Below are 21,047 nucleotides of genomic sequence, written 5' to 3'. Positions count from 1 at the left end.
CGCGGCCAATCGCCGCGCGGGCCAGCGGCGAGACGCAATGCCATTGGGCGAGAGGGCGGCTGGAGGCCGCAGCGGGTTGGGGTGTGACGGGGCGTATGTGTCGGCGGGGACGGCGGCGGGGGCAGCCCCGGGCAGGGCCGCGGCCATGGACGCAGGTGGGTGCGGGAACAGCGGGTCTGACCGCGGGGCGGAACGCGGGGCGCTGCCCCATGGGGCTGTGAGCGGGACGGGGACACGGACCGGCAGGAAGGGCCGGTGCTGTAAGGCCTGGTCATATGCGGGAGTCACATCTGCCAGCTGCGGCCTCGGGAGCCGCGTTTGGCGGAGCAGTGAGCACAGACCGGTCCGGTGTGAGGGAGGTTCAGAGCGGACACCGCGGTGTCGGGATCGGGGCGGTGTAGGAACGCGGGGGGCTGCGGGACGGGATGACGGGGCTGTGAGCGGCCGGGGGGGGGTCGGCCCAGAGCACAGGAGCTGAGCGGAGGCCTCGTGGCAGCTGCAGCTCATAGGGAGCAGATGGGCAGCGCTGAGCTCAGCTCGGTGTGACAGCGACAGGGCCCGAGGGAACGGCATGGAGCTGTGCTGGGGAGGGGGCATGGACAGGGTGTGACACAGCTCCGTGTACAGCTCCGTGTACAGCTCCATGTACAGCTCCATGCACAGCTCCATGCACAGCTCCATGTACAGCTCCGTGTACAGCTCCATGTACAGCTCCATGTACAGCTCCGTGTACAGCTCCATGCACAGCTCCATGCACAGCTCCGTGTACAGCTCCATGCACAGCTCCATGCACAGCTCCATGCACAGCTCCGTGTACAGCTCCGTGCACAGCTCCATGTACAGCTCCATGCACAGCTCCATGCACAGCTCCGTGTACAGCTCCATGTACAGCTCCATGCACAGCTCCATGCACAGCTCCGTGTACAGCTCCATGTACAGCTCCATGCACAGCTCCGTGTACAGCTCCATGTACAGCTCCATGTACAGCTCCATGCACAGCTCCATGCACAGCTCCGTGTACAGCTCCGTGTACAGCTCCATGCACAGCTCCATGCACAGCTCCATGCACAGCTCCGTGCACAGCTCCATGTACAGCTCCATGCACAGCTCCATGCACAGCTCCATGTACAGCTCCATGCACAGCTCCATGCACAGCTCCATGTACAGCTCCGTGTACAGCTCCATGCACAGCTCCATGCACAGCTCCATGTACAGCTCCGTGCACAGCTCCGTGCACAGCTCCGTGTACAGCTCCATGCACAGCTCCATGGCAGTTGGCACGGCCTAATGCTGGAGCTCAGGGAGCGCTGGGACACTGCTCTGAGACTTGAGGTGGTTGGAGCTGATGATCCTTGTGGGTCCAACTTGGGATGTTCTGTGATAACTTGGTCTTATCTTTGCTCCCTTCTCCTGCCTGGCCCTCATCCCTTCCCATAGTACCCACATAGCTGCTCATGATGGAGCTCTTGCATTCCTGCATGCTGGCACTCAGATTGCAGCTGGTATCCCACTAGCCGTGGTGCAGCACCACCCTGCCCTTGCCCTATGCAGAGATAAGCTGTGCTGTGTGATAACAGCATTTCCTAGGCCTCCTTCATGCTGGGCAGGTGTCTGTGTGGGGCAGTGCCCCCAATGGCTGCACTGCTCACAGTGTCCGTGCCCTCAGTGTGGAGCTGCGGTAGGGCTGAGTCCCTGCTTTGTGCCAGCACGTCCTTGTGTGCTGTCACATCAGTGTCTCACACCTGGGAACGATGCATGTTCTGACAAGTGATACAACACAACCGGAGCCAGCGGGTGTGTTTGCTGCCCTTTATGTAAGCACAGCAAGGCTTATCAAGGGAAGAAAAAACCATGCAGTGATAGCGGGGCATCGCTCTGCAGCATCTCCTCTGCAGAGCTGGGCTGTGAGGCAAGGAGCACCAGAGCCCTCTGGCCCAATGATAGGCCTCAAACTGCTCAGCCTCCCCGTGCCTTAACTCCTTGTTTTCATTCAGATAACCGCAATTTGTCTTGTCTGAAAGGGCTTAGGAAAAAGGAGGGACCAAAAGTAAGTGTTCAGGCTGTTCTTCACCATCTGCTTTACAAGCATTTTTCAGCTTTGAACTTCTCTGGTACAATAGATTTACCTTCCTGACCATCAGACACATCCTGCTTCTGGTAGCTTTCATCCTCTCCACTCTGATTCCCTTTCTGATGTACTTTTGTCAGCCTTGAGGGGTGACCATCTGTCTCTTCCCACTACTTTTGCTGATGTTCAGTGGGTCTGAAGGACTTGGGGAAGGCAGCCCTGTGCTTTTGCTGCCCGAGAAGCATTCGTTCCAGTGTTGACAAGTTGACAGAAAACCAGTTCTTGTTTGGCTAAAACAGTGTAAGTTTGGCACACAGAAGGCTTTGCCTTTTCCATCAGGGCTTTGGGATGCTCCAGCAGATCCCATGCAAGGTGTGCCCGTGTGGCAAAGATCCAACTCACAGCATGTCTGACACTCCTGGAGGGTGAATCTGCCGTTCTGAGGGTGTGCTCTGCATGGCTCAGACTTTCACTCATTTCACTTCAAATCCACTGTGTGCTGGGGGGAGCTGAGCCATTGTGGTGTGTGTGTCTGTGGATCTCCTGCAGAGGCTGCTGCTCTGCTGTCCTGCATGCGCAGAGGTCAGCCTTGAAAACAGATCGAGGGCTTCCTGAAGGTGAAGTTTTGGATCAGTGCCTGAGGAAGAACTGCTGATCTCACCTGACTTCTGCAGCTGCCAGAAGAGCATCTTCAAAGAGGATTTCTGCTTTGTGAACTCCTGGTGTTATTTATGGACAGGCCCATGCAGCTCACTGGTCCCTTCCTGTGTAGTAACGTCACATCTATTAGGGGAATTTGTTCAGAATTAGATTTAGGAGCTCACTCTGTGCTTGTGTTCCCAGGGCTCCTGCTTACATGGGAGTTGGTCTGACTGGTGTTGTCTTGCTGCTGCTTATGGGTTCTCTCCAACATTAGGAGCTGGTTTCCAATTGTGAGAGCCCAGAGGCCGATGAGGTACCTGCAGGAGCTGGAATGTCTTGTACAGCTTGTTTGCCTGGGTGTAGCACAGGGCATCCTAATCCGAGGTCCTGGAAAGAGGAGGGGCAGAGCCCTTCTGGAGCTCCCATTAATTCTATGCAAATCAACCAGGTCATCATTTACTGGAGCTCCAGATGGTGATTTTGGAAAGGCAAGTGAGGAACAGCTGGGAGAGAGAGACAGACTCATCTGTGCACACCTGCTCGTGAGCACGGTGGCATCTGCTGTGATGGCAGGTGGACTCGTGGGCAGCAGTGGGTGTTCACCGTGGCTGATGGCTTCTGTGGGAGGTGGGAATGAATGGAACTTGTGGCTGTGTAGTCTGTCTTCCTGTTTCAACCCCAGGCCAAATGGCTGCAGATGTTAATAGGTTTGGTATTAGAAATATTTGCTTTAACAGTTGCAGAACTGGCTAACTTAGCTCTGTTTTAAATTTAACTTGCAGCTTGTTTAAGAATTGAAATTAGGTGCAATTCTTAACCTTCAAGGTGTTTTAAAGCCAGCCTGCTCCACCCCCTGAGGTTCACTTCCAAGATTTCCCAAATATAGACGTAGTGGAGCACAGCACATCCAGCTCCTTCCCTTCCCTCCTCCTACCCATGCCTTTTACCTGTCTTTTGCACAAGGCTTAAGCTGCCCTGATCCAAGGGCATCGTGTGCTGTGTGTGTTCTGCAGAGTGCAGCAATCAATGCTCAGTGCTGGTTTAAGAAGCGATGGATGTTTGGGTGCTGATGGATGCCATGTTGTGAAAGGAGCAAGTATAAAGCAGGTGTGTCTGTCACTTGGAAGCTCAAACCTGTGTGCCAGTTTGCATTCCTCACTTTTAGCCTGATGCCTGTAAGGGCAACACTTCATCTGCTGAAGCTGCAGACTGTTTTGGGGAGAGGTGATGGCTTGTGCTTCAGCTCATGGCCTCTGAGGATGGGCTGACTTGAGGAGCGAGCTTTGGTTTCCAGCTTAATGCAGTTCACGCTTCTCATATTTCATCACCAAAAGCTGTATCTTCTCAGGAAGAAGCATCTCAGTTGCTTTGTTCCCATGAAAAGAGGACCGCAGTGCTGTAGCTGATGAGTGTTGCTGTGCACAGTGATAGCTGTGCTGAGAAGCAGTGCAGTTAATGGCTGAAGCCCTTGATGTTTTCTTGACCTACTCAGTTTTTACTGGGCAAAACTTGGAGCTGATCTAACCTGGAAGCTCCTCTGTTTCCTTGCTTGTGGAGCAGCAGGTGAGAGCCATGGGTGTGTGGGCTTCCTGAGTTTTGCAGTTTATGACTATAGTGGGAGCCAAACTGTTTCTCACTGGGTGCTCTGAGGGTAAGTTATATCACAGCAGTTCTGGCTCTGCAAGTACTGTTTATGTTTGATTTTCAAACAGCGAGGACAAAACAATGAATGATATATATGTCTTTTTCTTTCTATTCCAGCTACTCTTACCTATGACACTCTCAGGTTTGAATATGAAGACTTCCCTGAGACCAAAGAGCCTGTTTGGATCCTAGGCAGGAAATACAGCGTCTTTACAGGTATTTTGCATGCACGATGCTTTGACACTGCAGAAGATTCTATTAGTGTTACATGTTTTATGTGCAGCTAGGTGACTGCAGACCTTGCAGGCACAGAGCAGAGCCCGTATGCTGTCAAAGCATGCAGATTGTAACCTCCATGCTTCCTTCTGTCTGGCAGCCTCTGTAGACTCTAGCATGTCTTTGCATGGAAAGTTGCTGTTTAGTAGTTATTGGCAAGTGGATAGCTCAGAAAAGGCAAGAAAACTGTTTTCTGCTTCACAGTTTACCTGTAACTGTGGTGTTTTTGATTGGTTGTAGTATTTTTTAAGGGAAAAAGCTGCTTCTGCCTTGTGGCACTTTTGCATTCCTCAGGCAAATTTTGTCTGTCTGGGCCTGCAGGCTGCGTGCAGAGCAGAACACTTAATGAGAAGGCTGGGTGGGAGATGGGCTTTGGTGTGTTTGGTGCCATCTTTGTACATGAATTTCTGTCTTAAAAACAACTTTCAGAGAAAGAAGAGATCCTGTTGGATGTGACCTCTCGGCTTTGGTTCACCTACAGAAAGAACTTTCCTGCCATTGGTAAGTCTAAATGCATCCTGGAAGTGATGTTGGCCTGATTGTAATAACAGTCCAACCCAGCAGGAAATTTCCAGTGACTTCATTTGGGTTAGAGGACGTGCAGATGATCTCAAGAAAACTGATTTTGAGATGAATATTAAGCCAGGTTTTGATTCACTTTCACAGAAAGGATAAGGAGAAAATAATTCTCTGACTCCTGACTGTTTGAATGTCTGTCTGTAAGCTCTCTTGTTGTAAATGTGAGAGTTAATATCCAGCTTATTCTCCAATGTTATGTAGGACGTTTGTTGTTCTTGCTGGAAGATTTGTTTTATTTTTTTTCTTTAATCTAACTCTGTGTGCTGTTTGGAATCTCATCCAGTCATCATCTGATGTGGGAATTCCTTGTGACTGATTAATCTTGTGTAATGAGTTCCCTTCTCAAAATGAGCATTATAACAAGTGGTCTGTAACAAGCACCTCTGTTTTGGAATGTCTCTGACTTAGGTTGAGAATCTGCCAGTAGACTCAAAGGCTGCTATGCTCATGGGAAATTCAGCTGTCTTTCTAGTTGAGTTGCTTGAATTTCCTTTGAAGTTGTTTTTTTTTTCTCCCTTGTCGTTTAATGTTAAAGATCTTTGTGTTTTAGGAATGCTATGAGTCTAGTCACTGGTAACAGTGTTTTGATTTCTCAGCTTTGGGTTTGTGAGCTTGCATAGTCCTTGTTCCTTGCCCAGTTTCCTGGATAGTTCTGCTACCCATGCAGCCTTACAGCACTTTCCTTTTTTCTCTCTTGGCTGTGTTGTTCCATTCCTTACATACTTGCTTTCTGTCCTTGTTTCCAGGAGGAACCGGTCCCACATCTGATACAGGCTGGGGCTGCATGTTGCGGTGTGGTCAGATGATCTTTGCTCAGGCCTTGGTCTGCAGGCATTTGGGAAGAGGTAAACCAGAGAACTGACTTCCAGGGCCATGTGCTCGCACAAGTGCAATGCTTCTAATGATAGCAGCTGGAAATTGCTGAGGGCTCTGTAACTTTCCCCTGAGTTTTCTCAAGTTCAGGGCTGATGTGTGAAAACTCTACTGGAAACTTTCCGGTAGGTTTCTTCCTGCAGCTGTCTCCAGCCCTACATGAATTAAATGTAGTTGTTCAAGCCATAAAACAAAGGAGAGTCCTGTAACATGCTAGCTAAATCCACTGACACCAAGCAAGTGCTAGGCTTTTCTTAAGGGGCCTTTTAATATACTTGAAGTTTAAAAAGTCCTACCAAAACAGCGGATAATGTGGTTTTTAACTTGTCAGGAAGTCATCTTTGTGTCTGGTTTCTTCTGCCTGACAACTTCTGTTCTTGCATTTGAACCATACTTGGTCTGTACTGGATTTCTTTGGTGGTTGTTGATTAAGAAAATAACTTCCCAGAAATTCAGAAGTAATGAGACCTCCTGGTTTTCTTCTGAATGCCCACTATGGGAAATGGTTGTCTTATTTTTCATTTGTGGGACAGAGGTAGAGTTTATGTTTTCTGATTCTTCTTTTTCTGTGTGATGTTCTTTCATCTCAGCTGTGAAAAGCTCTTTTTTCTGTTTTGTTTTTGCCTGTTGAAATTCGTGGTTTGATGTTGATGTTTCACGTACCCCCTTGTTTGCTTTAGACTGGAGGTGGATAAAAGGCAAGAGGCAGACAGATAATTACTTCAGTGTTCTTAATGCCTTCATTGACAAAAAAGACAGCTACTACTCCATTCACCAGATAGGTAAGGACGCTGGGTGCCAAGAAACGTGGGGGGAATATCCTGTCTGAGTTTTCTGTGAGCAAAGAGCATCATTTTGTGTTTATTTCTGTAGCTTAGCTGAAAAACCTAGTGCGTTATTTTCTGACACAGTGCTTATTTTCTGATATAATCTGAAACTCCCAGTCTTTGTTATGACCTGTGATGGATTTTTCTTCTTGCCTCCACTCAGACCTTCAGGTTTGTGTAACGCTTTAGGGTTATATTCAGCATCAGTTTCTGTATCCTATTTAGCCAAGGTGAGAGAAAAGCACGTGGCTGCTGTTCTCACCAAGACCTTGTAATGTGAGAAGGCTGCTGGATGAAGGTATTTTCAGAAATAGCAGATAGACTAAGGAAGGATCTCACCTCAGTATAAATTTCTCCAGCAAAAGAAAAAGACAGCCTGATTAAATTTTTTTCTATGAAGCGTTAAGACACCTATAGCTTCATCTACAGTGAACAATATGTTACCTGTAACTGGGTTGTTCTTGATAATCACACTAAGAATGGTTTCTCTTGAGGTAACATTGCCATTTGGATTTCTGTATTCCCTCTTTGGGAAAAGATTTGCTTTACTTTCATTGAGGATATGCTTGTCTTTTCCACTGACACCACAGTAAGCCATGAAAGGGTGGATTCTGCTGACTCCAGAGTGTTTTCAAGTGAGATCTCTACTCCATTAGATAAAAATCCTGATTAGGAAGGAGCAAAATGTAGGTGAAATTCTTTGCTAAATTATTTTTTCTTCTCCTGCAGCCCAGATGGGAGTTGGAGAGGGGAAATCCATTGGTCAGTGGTATGGACCAAACACAGTTGCACAAGTACTTAAGTAAGTGCTGGATTTGACCCTTATTTCTTTCAAACAAAGCAGTGACTTTGTATTACCTCCTGCTTCACAGGTCTCTACCCACTGGATGAAGTGCAACTTTGTCTTAATGCTCTTAGCAGTCAGTTGCTTGACCTTATTGACTTGGCTGATGGGAACTTGAGAGGAGTCCTTCTTTTATTCAGAATATGGCAGGCAGGTTGTGACAGAAAACTGATTTCAAATTGAGGACAACCCCCTGGCAATCCATTTCCTTTCCACAGTGCTCATGTTAACATGCTTACTTCTAGAACAGAGTGCAGTGCTCTTTGCAGCAGACCAGAAGCAGGTGTCAGAGTAGATGCTCACTGCTGTTTGGATCTCTGCTGATATCTGAACTGCTTCTGTCATCATTGTCAAAAGGCTGCCAATGAGCCATTGAGTCACCAGTGCATCAGAGGAGGAAAGTTTAAGTATTTGCTGCCTGGATTCCATGGTGACAAGCAGAGGAGCAGGACTGTCTAATTGAGATATCCTGTGTGTTCAGAACATCCTAAACATTCTCCTGTCACCAACCAACACAGCATAATTGGTAAAAAAAATGATTGTTCCTAATCTAAGTTTTTTTTCCTTTCCTATAGAAAACTTGCTACTTTTGATACGTGGAGTTCACTGGCAGTACATATAGCCATGGATAACACTGTTGTGATGGAAGAAATCAGTAAGTATCAAATGTGGGTAGAATATAATGTATCCTGTGACAGCAAGAAGCCAGAAAAGAACTGGAAAGCATGCAGTCATGCAACACTAGAAGCATACAGTAAATGTTCTGTATTAAAGTGGTGGCCAAGTGCACTAAACCTGGATGGGATTTGCTTTTCTAGGGCAGGAAAGCTCCTTCTTCCACTTCTGCTCTGTCTGATAAACCTCAGACTTGGCACTGTGTCCTGTGGATCTGGAAAGAAGGAGCTGCTGACTTTCAGACAATAGGTGGGAGCTGCTTGGAAGGTAGTGACAAACTGTTTGTGGCCATAGGTAGGCAGTGGTAAATGGCTGCTTCCTTATGTGTATAATGGGGTAGGAATGTCTCTGCTACTAAGCAGCACAAGAAAACCAGAACTTCTCTCTAAACAGGAAAAATGGAGAATGAAGAGACTTGTCTCTGGAGATATCTTTTAAAGATGCACTTTTAAAGGAGTGCTCACTCATTTTTATTTTCCTTTTTGTTTGTTTGCTTGTTGCATTCTGACGCCTGGATGTCTTTGAAGGCTGTGCAGTGTGTTCATCTCTAGCATGCTTGCTCAGGCTGTAGTGCCCCAGTAACTGAAGTGAGTGGTGGAATGGCTGTTTGCTGCAGCCCTTTGTTGCCCTGGCTGCACAAGCCTTCCCCTGTTTTTGCTTTAGGCTCGTGAGGCAACGTGCTTACACAGCACAAAACTATGCAGTGTTTTCTGCCGGAGTAGTATTCTGAAACAGCACACAGAACAGTCCAGAGGATGCTTGAGCTGTTGCAAAGTTGCATGTGAGACTGTGGCAGCTGTCACATAGATTGACTTTGGCTGCCGTGGAGCCAAAATCAATTAACAGACAAGGACTTGTCACTAGAGTGCATCATAGTGAAGTCTCTTATCAGGTAGTCTGAGAAGTGCCTGTCTAACCTGAAGTATAATAGTCCTAGATATGTGCTGGTGATCTTGGACTGAACAAAGGTCAGCATAAGGACAAGAATAACCTTTTGCTGCAGCAGTGAAAACAGCCATCACAGCCTTCTAAGTCTGTCTCTTGTATTGGAAATGTGCTCATAGGCTGCATACATACACATCCTCCCTTCGAAAGGGACAAACAACATAGGGAGTAATTGCAAACTTCAGTGCGGATTCTCTCTTACTGAGGCTTTAGCTCAAAGTCCTTCTTCTTCTAACCTTGGAGGTAACATTCTCCTTCTTCAGCTGCATTTGAAGCTTGTAGCAGTGAGCGAGCATCCTGTGCTAATTGCTGTGACGAAGGTGCTTGTTTACATCGTGTCCTACCTGCCAGATTCTCCTGGTATTCAGGTTAGGCCAAGAATAAATTGAATGAGCCTCTGGCATTTTGTCTAATTGCCTTAAATTAATGATTGAAATGCTGTGAGTTTTTCTGGTTTTGTTTCATTTCTTCACATGCATGCACTCACCTGGCAAGTAATGAAATTAGCCTGTGAGGCAAACAGGCTTGGAGATGGTTCTGTACCAGAATCTACATAATCTGGTTACATCCCAGGCTGCCTGTCTGTTCACCGAGCCTGTAGAGTGAGGATGCACAGTGTGTGTCATAGATATGCCCTGAGGATTTATACTGCTCCACATCTTACAGGCAAAGCTCGTGCTAAAATTGCAGATTCTACTGATCACCCCTTTGGGGTTTCTAAACCGGCTCCTGAATGACCCCTGGTGGAATCTGTGAAGGTTTTAGTGAGGCTTAGGAAAATTAAGATCTCAATGCAAATGCCACGTTTATATCTTGTTGCAGTGCTTGTTACAGGTGAGGATATTATGGCTTAATGCAGGAAATTTTCCTCATTCAGTTCAATTGGCCTAACAGCCTCTCAGTACTTCCCTGGAACTGAACACAGCAGTTGTTTTTTTCCTCTCCCTGTCTAGATGCTCTCTGAATTCTGGACTTTCATTGAATGTCCCAAGCAAGTCATCCACCTGTGTTGACACATGGTGTTGCTCAGCTGTTCACCTGCAGGAAGAACTTGCATTTTAATGGCCCACCAGATGGTGGCTGGGAGTTACGTGCTTTGGCACAATCTTGATGGAAGAAATGAAATGCTGAGCTTGTCCAGAAACCCTGCAGGGGGCACCATAACAGGATCACAGTGGTGGACCTTGTTAACTCTTTTGGCTTTTGGAAATTAGCAGTTGTTGATCAGAGCTGGAACAGGATTACGCGAGGTTTAGAAACTGAGGTTGTTTTTGATGTTTTCTGCTCGTGTTCCTTTTTTGTAGGGCGGTTGTGCCAGTCCAACTTCTCCTGTGCTGGAGCTGCAGCCTGCCCTGCTGCAGAGGCAGACATGCTCTATAATGGGTACCCAGAGGAAGCAGGGGTTAGAGATAAGCACTCACTGTGGAAACCATTGGTGCTGCTGATACCTCTCCGCCTTGGGCTCACAGAGATCAATGAAGCCTATATTGAAACACTAAAGGTAGGGGATCTGGAGCTGATTCTTGATATTCTGATGCTTAAAGACACTGCTGTGAATTAAGTTGCTTCTGGAAGAAAAATATATTTAGAGATTACCATTTTCAGAGGTCAGGATATAGATACTTACGGGTTTTTGTCAGGAAAGTGTTGGATTTATTGCTTCAGTAGTTGCAGATTTTTCAGTGTCCCAGTCTTTTTTTTCCCTGCTGTGTTTTTAAATGTTTGCCCTTGTTACCACTTGCTGTCTCACTGTCTATCAGCTGTGTGTTTTCTGTCTTGCTTTTCCAGCACTGCTTCATGATGCCCCAGTCCCTCGGAGTTATTGGAGGCAAACCAAACAGTGCTCACTACTTCATTGGTTATGTAGGTGAGTGCCCAAAGTACTGCAACGACTTTCCAAGCATCTCCCCACAGCTAAAAATGTTTATGGAGCAGTACAGCTCTCCTGCTCAGCCTGCAGTGTGTGCTGCAGGTTTCATTTGTTCTGCTGGAAGTGTGAAAGGCTGCTATGAGCTGAAACCCTGTGAGGATCTTGAGTGATGTACCTTTGAATGGGGGCAAAAGTACAAACTGAACACTTTCACCATATAATAGTAGATCCTGTCTGTAATGATGTGTTCACAGGCTCTTCCTAGGTTCAGAGCTGACCCCCCTTCAGGGATTTGGCTGTGTATTTGCACGTGCCTTGAACACAGATGGAGTGGGTGCCATGGTTCTGCTCATGCTGGCTCTTTGGATGAGATGGCCAAAAGCAAGATGCCCCTAGTAAATGATGGGTTCCTCCTTGGGATTTCAGGAGCTGGCTCATTTAATGCTTTTCCCCCTTTCTTTTAATCTCACTATTTGCTTCTCAGAAAAATAACTAATGGTTCTTCCTGTTGATGTCTCGTTGCCTGTCTGCCCAGGTGAGGAGCTCATTTACCTGGATCCCCACACTACGCAGCCTGCAGTGGAGCCCAGTGACAGTGGCTGTCTCCCTGATGAAAGCTTCCACTGCCAGCACCCTCCCTGCAGAATGAGCATCGCTGAGCTCGACCCCTCCATTGCAGTGGTGCGTCCCTGCTGCTTGTTTTCTGCCCATATCTGAAATAGCAGGTCCTTGTTTCACAGGGATCTGGCTGAGGTGATAGGTTGGGTGATCTCCAGGCAGTTTTCCTTCTGCAGCAGAGCAGACCATTAAATTGATCAGCTCTTGAACAGTGTACCATAAGCCTGTGGGGAGTGCTCAGTTCAACAGGGCATTGTAAGCCACACCTTGATACCAAGCAGTTAGTCATTGTAACTGCTCACAGTCCTGGTCATTCTATAATGATAATTTCTTGTTACAGGGCTTCTTCTGCCACACAGAGGAGGACTTTAATGATTGGTGCCACCAAATCAAAAAGGTTTGTATTTATATTGCTGGGAAAAGAATACAGGGTATTACTGGTTCCAAAGTGCTGCACAGAGAGCCTGTTCTCTGCAGCATGATCCCATTTTAAGCATATGTTTAAGACACCAGGATTCTAGCTCTGAAATTCTGCCGCTGATATGAACACTTGAGAAATCATTTTTTCAGCTGCAAAGAAGTTCCAGCAGATGAATATCTCTCCCCTAACAAACCAGAGTGCTCTGAGTACGGTGCTGCAGGTTCTCATGGCTCTGCTCTTTCTCCACAGCTGTCCCTGGTAAGAGGAGCACTGCCCATGTTTGAACTGGTTGAACGCCAGCCATCACATTTCTCCAACCCCGACGTTCTGAATCTCACACCAGGTAAGGCTGTGCAAGGAGGCAGAGCTAAGGGGAGTTTGTCCTTTTGGTTTTCTGGAAGCTGTGTAACTACACACAGACTTCTGCTGTGTTCCCCTTTGCCCTCATAGTTGGTCTGGAGCTTTTTGGTCAGTTTAATTCTTTGGTTTTTCAACCAGTGGTTCAGATTCCCATGGTATCTCAGGGTGATTTTTAGGAGGAGTCTGAATGGTGACTGCATTAAAAAAGGCTCAGGCTACTATATCAGTGTGGATTTTTAATTTCTAAAGAGATGCTTAAAGAAATTGGAATGGTCCACTTGAAAACTGAGCTTCTGGGTATTCAAAATTGACAAAGATCAGGCTGGTCATGTATATATCCAAGTGCAGGGGATTCTTTCCCTGTGCATTTGCTTAGTCCTGGTGATGCAAAAAGCAACAAGTGCTAGGCACTACTTCGGCTGCCAGGCTCTGCTTATCATGTTAGCAATGCAAGTGAACATTGCTCAGTATTTCCTGCAAATTGTGCCAAGAGGAGTGAGTTATTTGTGGGCAAGCTTACCCTGTCACCAGGCATTGGACTGCATCCTGTCACCTGCATCCTGCATTCATTGCTTCCTTGCTGTCTCTTAGCATGAACTTCCAAAGTCTTTCTTACTTCACTGTCCTATTCTGTAAGAATGCTTTATTTGCTTTTACTGTCTGTTGATCCTTGTCTACATCAAAACATGTCACAGAGCCTCTTAAGCGTGTGGGTCTGTGACACTCATGTTAAGCAGCTAGTAGTTACTGCACTGCTGAGCAGTCACTGCACCCCATGGAGGTAATGCTTTCTTCTCTTGCAGACTCCTCCGATGCCGACAGACTGGAAAGGTTCTTTGACTCAGAAGATGAAGACTTTGAGATCTTATCCCTCTGAAAACAAATAGGAAACTGACTCTGCAAATCTGTGTTACATGTGGGGAGAAGTGGGGGGAGGGAAGCTCCTTGGAGAGCCTGGGGCTACCGGTTTTCATAGGTGCTTGCTGCCATCCCTGCCTCTTTTCCATCCTGGCATTCTGTGCAGCCTCTGAGCAGAGTGTGCATTGTCTGCATTGGGATGAAGAACCAAGTGGGTGTTGCAGCCTTACTGGCTGGAGTTGGGGTTTCTCAGCAGAAAACGCCTGCTGGAAGTGGATGCAGTGGTGCCTAGGAGTTCAAAGCCTATCTGTTACATCAGCAGGTCAGTTGGCCTTCTGGGGAAGCCGTAGAAATCTTTAGAGCGCTAAATCCTTACACAAGGGGCTTCTCTCTGAAGCTTAAATAGAGCCACCCCTCATTTAGTAGGTGACATGTACAGTTATTCCCTTTAGCAGCTTCTCTTCTCAGTGGCCAATCTGGACTGCAGCTCACAATGCAAATTAACAGTAGACACATCCCAGTGAGACAGCTGTGAAAGCCCCAGAGTGCAGGTGGCTGTTTCCTACAGAGAAACTCCTGCCCATGCTTTGCAGTGCACAGCGCTTTCTCACAGGTGCAGTACCCCTCTCCTGCTCACATCCTGTCCAAGGGGAGCTGGGGTAACTTATCAATCATGGTAATTTCAATAAGCAAAATGCTGTCTGGGAAAGTATGGACCTGTGCTGCTGGAGAAGCACATTGCAGTTTCAACTAACAGCAGAAGGAAGGGGAGGAGTATAGAAAATGTGTGTTCTCTCTGAGTGAGTTGGTAACACACTGTGCTTCTGCTATGGATTTATGTCCATACCAAGTATCTTCAGGAAAGGTGCTTTGAGCAGATAACTGGAATCCACAGCCCTGGGGGGGAAAAAAGCCCACCACAGGGGAGAGGTGAAACAGGACAACTGAGATCTGCCAGCCACATGCCTGCCACGTGTCCCAGAGTGCTGGCATAGCATCTAGTGAATAGTCCTGTTGAAATAATTAAAAAATAATAATTAAAAAAAAAAAGTTATACAATTCCTCGAGGTATCTTCTGTGGGTTGTTGAGCAGTTCCTCCAGCTACTCCTGTTAGACATTCCCTTTCCAAATCAGAAAAGTTGCCTGAAGGTTGAGTAGGCTTCATAGCTGCGTTGCTACCTTTCCATTTGCTCTGCTGCAAAGCTCCCCTACCTGCAGAGTTAGCACAGGGCAAGGCACTGTAGGAGCTAACCCATAGAAACCCATTTCCAGCAGTCACGCCAAAGAAGTCGGCATAAGACAGCATGTCTTCAGAAGGAAGGTCCAACATGATATTGGATGTTGTAGCTGCTTTAAGATAACAGCTCTGCTGCACAAATGGAATTTGGAATGAGGTAAACCATGGAGGAGAATTGACTTAATGCAAAGTGCAACAGAACGTTGCCTAAGTAGTTTCCTTAGTGCATGCTGCAGACTGCAGATCTGTTTACAAGGATTGTTTTGTACATACAGGATTGGAACCTGTCAGTTAATGCTTCTGTGCCCAAGGGTGGTGACAGCTGGCTAGAAATTACTCATTTTCCTCTGTGACTGACCTACTGATGCTCTAATTCTCCCTATGCTACCCAAAAGCAGAGGTTTGAACTGGGAACCACAATGCTTCTGTCACTAAATTATTATTTGCTGCTTTCTGCCTGCTTCTCCTCTTCTCTCTTGTAGTCAGGGGAAGAGGCAGCAGAGGAACTGGGGCTGTGCTCCATTCATCTGCTTTCAATTTGTATCTGAATAAACAGATCTAAAATCTTTTGCCTTTCCTAATGTTCTTGTACATTAATCTCAGGTGGCGGTGGGTGGTATTAAGTAACCCTGGGAGCAGTCTTGAAACAACAGCACCATACTGTTGTTATGCTTTTAGGGCAGTGAAGGCAGAATGGGGCAAAAGCTGAATTATGTACAACAGTGTCTTTAATCTTTCTTTGATGTATCTGCTAGAATAGAGGCTGGCTCTGTGGTGCTGCCTTGATGATCGTTGTTCCTGTCCCAGAGAGTAAACATCCACAATGTGCCAGCAGAGACAAAGAAACACTTCTGTGGTTCAGTTCTGCTACTCACATTTTAAGTTGTATGAACACTGGGCAAGGGGGGAAGAGGGAAATAAAATGGTACCAAAAGGCTGTCCCTGCTTAGCTGTGCAGCATCTCAACGCTTCTAAAAAGCATAAGCCTTTCCAAGACAGGACATGCTTTTCTGGTGAGTCTCTGCCACATGTTCATTTGAGGTAAGCAGGGGAAAGAGCCAAGCAGAGTCCGAGAAGTTAATATTTCACATTGGTAGATGGAAAATAAAATTTGTTTCCTTTAGGATCATATGCTCACTGTTCAGCTATTCAACTGCTAGTTTTCCATAATGTCTGTTTCTAGGAAGCCTTTCAAACAATATGCCTGAAGTGGCAAATGTTACAAAAAGAGGTCTAAACTCAATAACCATTTTCCCCATCTTGCCATGCAGCAGAAGGAGACAGTAGGTGGAAGCAGGCAGCTTGTGCTGCCTGCCCATAGCAAGGCCTGTTTGTTGAGGGCTACTCACTTGGAATACATTTCCTTCTTGGTTAGTATAAACTGCTGCTAATGTTCAGTCAAGTGATGGTACTTATTTTCTATTGCTGAAGATTTGGAGGAATTCTTAACTTAATGCAGCATAACCAAGTATCAAAAGCCATTGTTGTTTCATGAACTGGACCCTTATTGTAATAACTCAGACTGTTCTAAGAGCATCAATGTAAGGTAACAATTAGAATGGTACTGGAAGGAATTGGGCACACTCAGAACATGCAGTTGATCTGGTTTGGCAGCGTGCGCAGGGCTGTTTAAACTATACTTCAGTCTGCACAGGACTCACTGCTGACTCCTCTGATCTTGGCCACAAGTTAACCAGTCTAAAAGAACCTGTGTACCACTCAGCCTTCAAAATGCTCTAAGCTCATGTCTGTTTCAGACACTTACCCTAAAAGCAGTTCGGCCTCTGTATTCCTGTTGTGCAGCTTGGAAGCAGACTTGAAAATGAGTTCATCTGTCCCTTCATTCCACTGTCCTAGCAAACATCTCTCCCTGGACTGAGGGCCTCCCATATATCCTTCTAGAAGATAAACGATCATGTTGGAAAAAGCCCCACAACTTCGCTGTGGTACAAAACATTTAAAAGAGCAGTTTATTCAAAAACAAGCTGTGTTCAGTACAGGGATGTATTCCACTAAAGAGGCAGAAACATGGTCACTCTATGGAACTTCATATATGGGAAAGCTGTTCCTCACCTGCCAAAGCTGTCCATGTTTGTGGAAACTCAGCTCAGTCACCACTTCTGCACTAAAGGACAGCCTACAACAATTTAAGGTATGGGGGAATTGTTTCAAAAAGAATCAATACATGGTCATTTGCAAAAAACAAACAAGCCCCCGGGGGACTTTGCAGAATGGAAGAGAAGCAGAGGATGTTACAAGGACAAGCTTGACCCATAAGAATACATTGTGACCTAAGCTGTAGTTACTGGAAGGTGAAGTAGGAATCATGTAGCCAAGGAAGGTCCAAGAGGTGAGGTTTCATTAGGACGGAGAATGACCTGTATTGTTTTATTTCCAGAGCTCTCCCAAGGGTTTATCCTTAACCTCCTGCATAGTTTTCTCTGCAACGGTCTTGATTTCATTGTGCAAGTCTTCTATGCTCTTCGAAGCATCCATTGTCTGTTTCCAAGACAAAAAACAAACAAACAAGAAGCATAGAAATGTTCCTCAATTTCCAATATGGGAAAAAAAAAAACAAAAAAAAAACATTTTCCTGTTGTTTCTGCTCCCTCCTTTACTCAAAATTGTTCCCATCCAGAAGTGCTGACAGGAGCTTATTACACCTTTTGTGCACTACTTCTGCAGTGGAACTGGAAAATGTTTCACCCAGGAATGTACATTTAACAAGCAGATGTGGAGAAGATGAAGGGAAACGAAAAACACCACTGTTGCATGTCTTTTGCTGACAGCCTTCATTCTTCACCATGTACTGTAGTGCCCCAGAAACTTCAGTGTATCAGTCCCTCAGAGGTTGATGATTTTGACAGTATGCTTATTTTTCTTCTTTTACATTTAGTGCTATAGTATGAGTTTTCCATCAGCCTATTCACCTAGTTATTGTGATGTAGGAAAGGCCATTTCCTAACATGACATTTACTGGAAGAAAAATACATCTCCTAGTTTGGTAACCATTGTACATTTGGTTCCTTTGGGTCCTGACTACATAAAAACTCTCTCATGTTATAGAATCATGTTTACCTGAAGTGGGCTGTGACAAACTACATGTTTGCTTTATGCAGTCTGATCATTTGGCAACACATCCAGTTTTGCTTACATCTCCAGCCAATGGTGAATGGTAATTTAACCATAATCCATGTCCTTCTTTATCTCTGAAAGCTACAGAACAAAAAATGCTGCCTGTAACTCATGACCGAGCACCAACTGAATGATGGAGATGGTAACAAGGTTGTCCAGACCAGAAAGGCCTCTGCCTAGGTCGTCTGCACCCAGGATCAACAGGGATGATCCTCTTCTGAGATAAACATCTATGCAGCCCTTTGCAAATAGCTCCAAGGGATGATCAAGGAAAAGTGATGAAGGAGTACGAAACAAAAGAGATCACATGTTGTGAGAGACTTCTTGTTTAGCAAGATAGTAAATGCTGGTCAAGACTGACCACGTGAAAGGGAAAGTGACTGTCAGAAGGGGAGAGAGAAGCTACAGGAGGGCCCCCAAACCTCTAAGGATTTCAGCACCCTAGGCAGATGCTGTAGGATACAGAGGAAAGAAACATGAAAGAGCATAGGTGTGTCTTCACTATTTTTTACCCTGGTTTGTCAGTTTGTCTTTAAGGAGTATGATTTCCAGAAAGGTTTTTGTGCAAAACAACAACAAATCTTCCCCTGGCTCCTACAGGGCCCATTAAAATGCCCCAGAGTAGCACGTGCTACAGGCCACCGTGCCTTCAGCTGGTGTCCAGCACAACTTCCCTTCCCTTTTGCAGGGGACAGGAAGCACAGGGATACAATGTGTGCACTCCTGAGACTCTTCTTCCTGCCCCAGTCCGTGACAGAACCCTCAGGGTTATTCCCTCACCTTCCAGTTTAATGTCTTCTCCTTCATCAAATGACGGAAAGATTGTAGAACTTTTTCTTGAAAGGGGCTATTCTCATAACGTTCGCTTCCAAAGTTCCCTCGTGCTGCTGCTTCCTCTGGGCTCAATTGAAGAAATAGGATCAAATCTGGCTTTGGGAGCCCAGCATCAGCCTGTTTGCACCACTCCAGGCAGAAGTTCTGTCCCAAACAAAGAAAACTGAGTCTGAAGTGCAAAAAGAAGGAATGAGAACAAGGGAGTGAAGGGCAGCTAAAGAGTAGGATGAGGGAGGAACAGTCAGAGGGATGCAGCACAGATCACTGAGCATAACCCTACAAAGGTGATACCCCAGTTTAATGTTTGTGAATTCAACCCTGTAACTTTGGGAATCTGGATTTTTCTAGGCACTGTGTACCTCTCGGGCTCATTGAAGCCAAGTAAACCTAATGATTTTAACACCTCTTCCACAAAGCCCAGCAGGGGGAAATACTGAGTCATTTTCTGAAGTCTCCATACAGCTGCTATCAGTCCACAAGCAAGCTGTTCTGGAAAATAAATGTCATTCAGTTTTAGGATGTCTGTGCCCACAGAGACTCCTTTTTAAATACCTACCCTGTGCTTACTCAGCTTGGTTGTATAATCATGAGTTCATCTGGCAGGTCAAGGGAAGGAATCCTCCTCTGTTCAGCACCAACATCTAGAGCACTGTGCCTGGTTTGGGGCTCACCAGTATCACTAGAGTGAGCCCACCACACTGGTGAGCAACCTAACGTGTTCCTCTACTTTTCCTAAGGGTACACACAGGCAAACAGGCCACATCAGTACCTAAGTCGAAATCCCTTTGAACCCTCAGTTCCAATACACTTTTCCCTCACAGGAGAAGCCCAGACCACAGAAACCAGAGTCCAGACCAAGTTTATACTCATCTCGTTTCCCAAAATACAGAGGGGGGCAGGGCCTGCTACAGTCCCCACTCTCACCTCCTTGGCACTCGTGAAGGCCACTCCAGAAAAGGCGTATCTATCAACCACAAGTGTGATACCTTGACGGAGCTTCTCCTTCATCGATGTTCTGAAAGCCAAGAAAAAAATAGTCACACTTTTATAGAGAGCAAATAAAATAGCTTATGTAAGACAGCTCACAAGGCTGGCACTTCTCTGTTAACGTACTCCATCACAAACTATGATCATGAGCATTGTCAGCATTATCCATGACAATGATCATAGATCAGTTACTATTTGTACTCTGCCTTCTAGGTCATTAAAGAAATACCCTTTCAGAACACCTACACCCAGGTGCACGTGCACTGCTCAGAGCAGCTCCACAGCTCACAGGCAGGATCACCGTCCAGAGCAACAGCTGGGCACAAACAGCTCAGTCTTCCATCCTCAAGTGATGCAGCAGGCTTGTGATACACTGCTTCTGACAAAGAAAAGCATCCTTATTTGCTGCAGTTCACTACACCAAAGGCAGTACCCGGGGTCCAGTGATGCTGTGATCTATCCGGTCCCTTTGGGCTGCCATGAAGCAATGGTGCACTGCAAGAAGGTTGGATATTAGGAAACATTTCTTCTCAGAGCAGTGAGGCACTGCACAGCTGCACAGGGAGGTGGAGGTCACCATCCCTGGAGCTGTGGAGGTGTGGCACTGAGGCACCAGTGGGCACGGTGGGGCGGGGCTGGACTTGGACATCTTATAGGTCTTTTCCAACCTTAATGATGCCATGATTCAGAACACAGGTGGTGGCAGGGAGGCGTGGCAGGGGTGAATGATTAACTCAGCTGGCAGCACGCAGGGAGCTGCTGGCTGGGACTCAACAGCACCCCAATAGAGAGGAGGAGCTCCCTCAGGCTGGCAGGGCGATATGAACGCACGCGTGGCCCCATGGCCGCGCTCCTTCACCAGCCCTCGGCCCGCACAGCTCCCTCATGACCGGGGCCCTTCGCTGCAGCACCACAGCCCGCCCCGGGCCCGCAGCCCCCGGGTGGCTCCCCCAGCCCCCGCCCGCCCTTTACACGTGCTCCCAGCGGTTGGCGGCGAACAGCAGATGCACGGCGTGGTCGTCCAGCTCTCGCTCCCTCTGCAGATAGGCGCCGATCAGCCGCCCGATCTCCGTGCTCCTCTCTGTAACCAAGCGGCCCAGAGGTCGGCGGTTCGGCCGCGTCCCTCAGCGGAGCCCCACCGCTCCCCGAAGCCCATACCCGGGAAGCGGAGCAGATCGGCGCGGTGCCCGGCTGCCTGCAGTGCCTGGACCAGCCGCCGGCTCTGCGTGCTCTTCCCGGCACGGTCCATCCCTTCCAGCACGATCAAGGCCCCACGCCCGCCCGCCATATTGCCAAACTTCCCCCCCCCCCCCCCTCCCCCCGCTTCCCCTTCCCGCCATCGCCGCTCTAGGC

At 47.0% G+C, this 21,047-nt stretch overlaps 2 protein-coding genes across 9 annotated transcripts; one reads left to right on the top strand and one right to left on the bottom strand.

The window, feature by feature from the left end:
• Positions 1–68: 68 nt before the first annotated feature.
• Positions 69–15,307, top strand: ATG4B (autophagy related 4B cysteine peptidase). Of its 4 annotated transcripts, none has more exons than XR_014933158.1 (13): positions 69–155; positions 4,472–4,570; positions 5,060–5,131; positions 5,956–6,054; positions 6,763–6,864; positions 7,639–7,711; positions 8,329–8,408; positions 10,678–10,874; positions 11,134–11,240; positions 11,779–11,924; positions 12,202–12,258; positions 12,532–12,625; positions 13,446–15,307. XR_014933158.1 is itself a non-coding variant. In XM_015871181.3 (13 exons), exons 1-13 carry the CDS (start codon positions 146–148, stop codon positions 13,517–13,519), a joined length of 1,182 nt encoding a protein of 393 aa, XP_015726667.2. In that variant the 5' UTR covers positions 69–145; the 3' UTR covers positions 13,520–15,307. The 4 variants fall into 4 exon arrangements, 1 of the variants encoding a protein (XP_015726667.2); XM_015871181.3 differs by having other exon boundaries at positions 11,162–11,240; XR_014933159.1 differs by lacking the exon at positions 11,779–11,924 and having other exon boundaries at positions 11,162–11,240.
• Positions 15,308–16,694: 1,387 nt separating this feature from the next.
• DTYMK (deoxythymidylate kinase) lies at positions 16,695–21,009 on the bottom strand. Of its 5 annotated transcripts, none has more exons than XR_014933166.1 (6): positions 20,853–21,009; positions 20,667–20,775; positions 19,632–19,722; positions 18,654–18,876; positions 17,817–17,954; positions 16,695–17,237 (listed from the first exon to the last, which is right to left on the bottom strand). XR_014933166.1 is itself a non-coding variant. In XM_015871182.2 (5 exons), exons 1-5 carry the CDS (start codon positions 20,980–20,982, stop codon positions 17,127–17,129), a joined length of 639 nt encoding a protein of 212 aa, XP_015726668.2. In that variant the 5' UTR covers positions 20,983–21,009; the 3' UTR covers positions 16,695–17,126. The 5 variants fall into 5 exon arrangements, 2 of the variants coding, with proteins under 2 accessions (XP_015726668.2, XP_085368885.1); XR_004308300.2 differs by having other exon boundaries at positions 18,654–18,851; XR_014933165.1 differs by lacking the exon at positions 17,817–17,954.
• Positions 21,010–21,047: the final 38 nt, after the last annotated feature.

The sequence above is a fragment of the Coturnix japonica genome, chromosome 12 (genome assembly GCF_054131305.1).
Source record: "Coturnix japonica strain WE chromosome 12, WE-NBRP24, whole genome shotgun sequence".
NCBI classification, from domain to species: Eukaryota; Metazoa; Chordata; class Aves; order Galliformes; family Phasianidae; genus Coturnix; species Coturnix japonica.
Note: the sequence above shows the minus strand (reverse complement) of the source record. Positions and strands in the feature narration are given on the sequence as shown.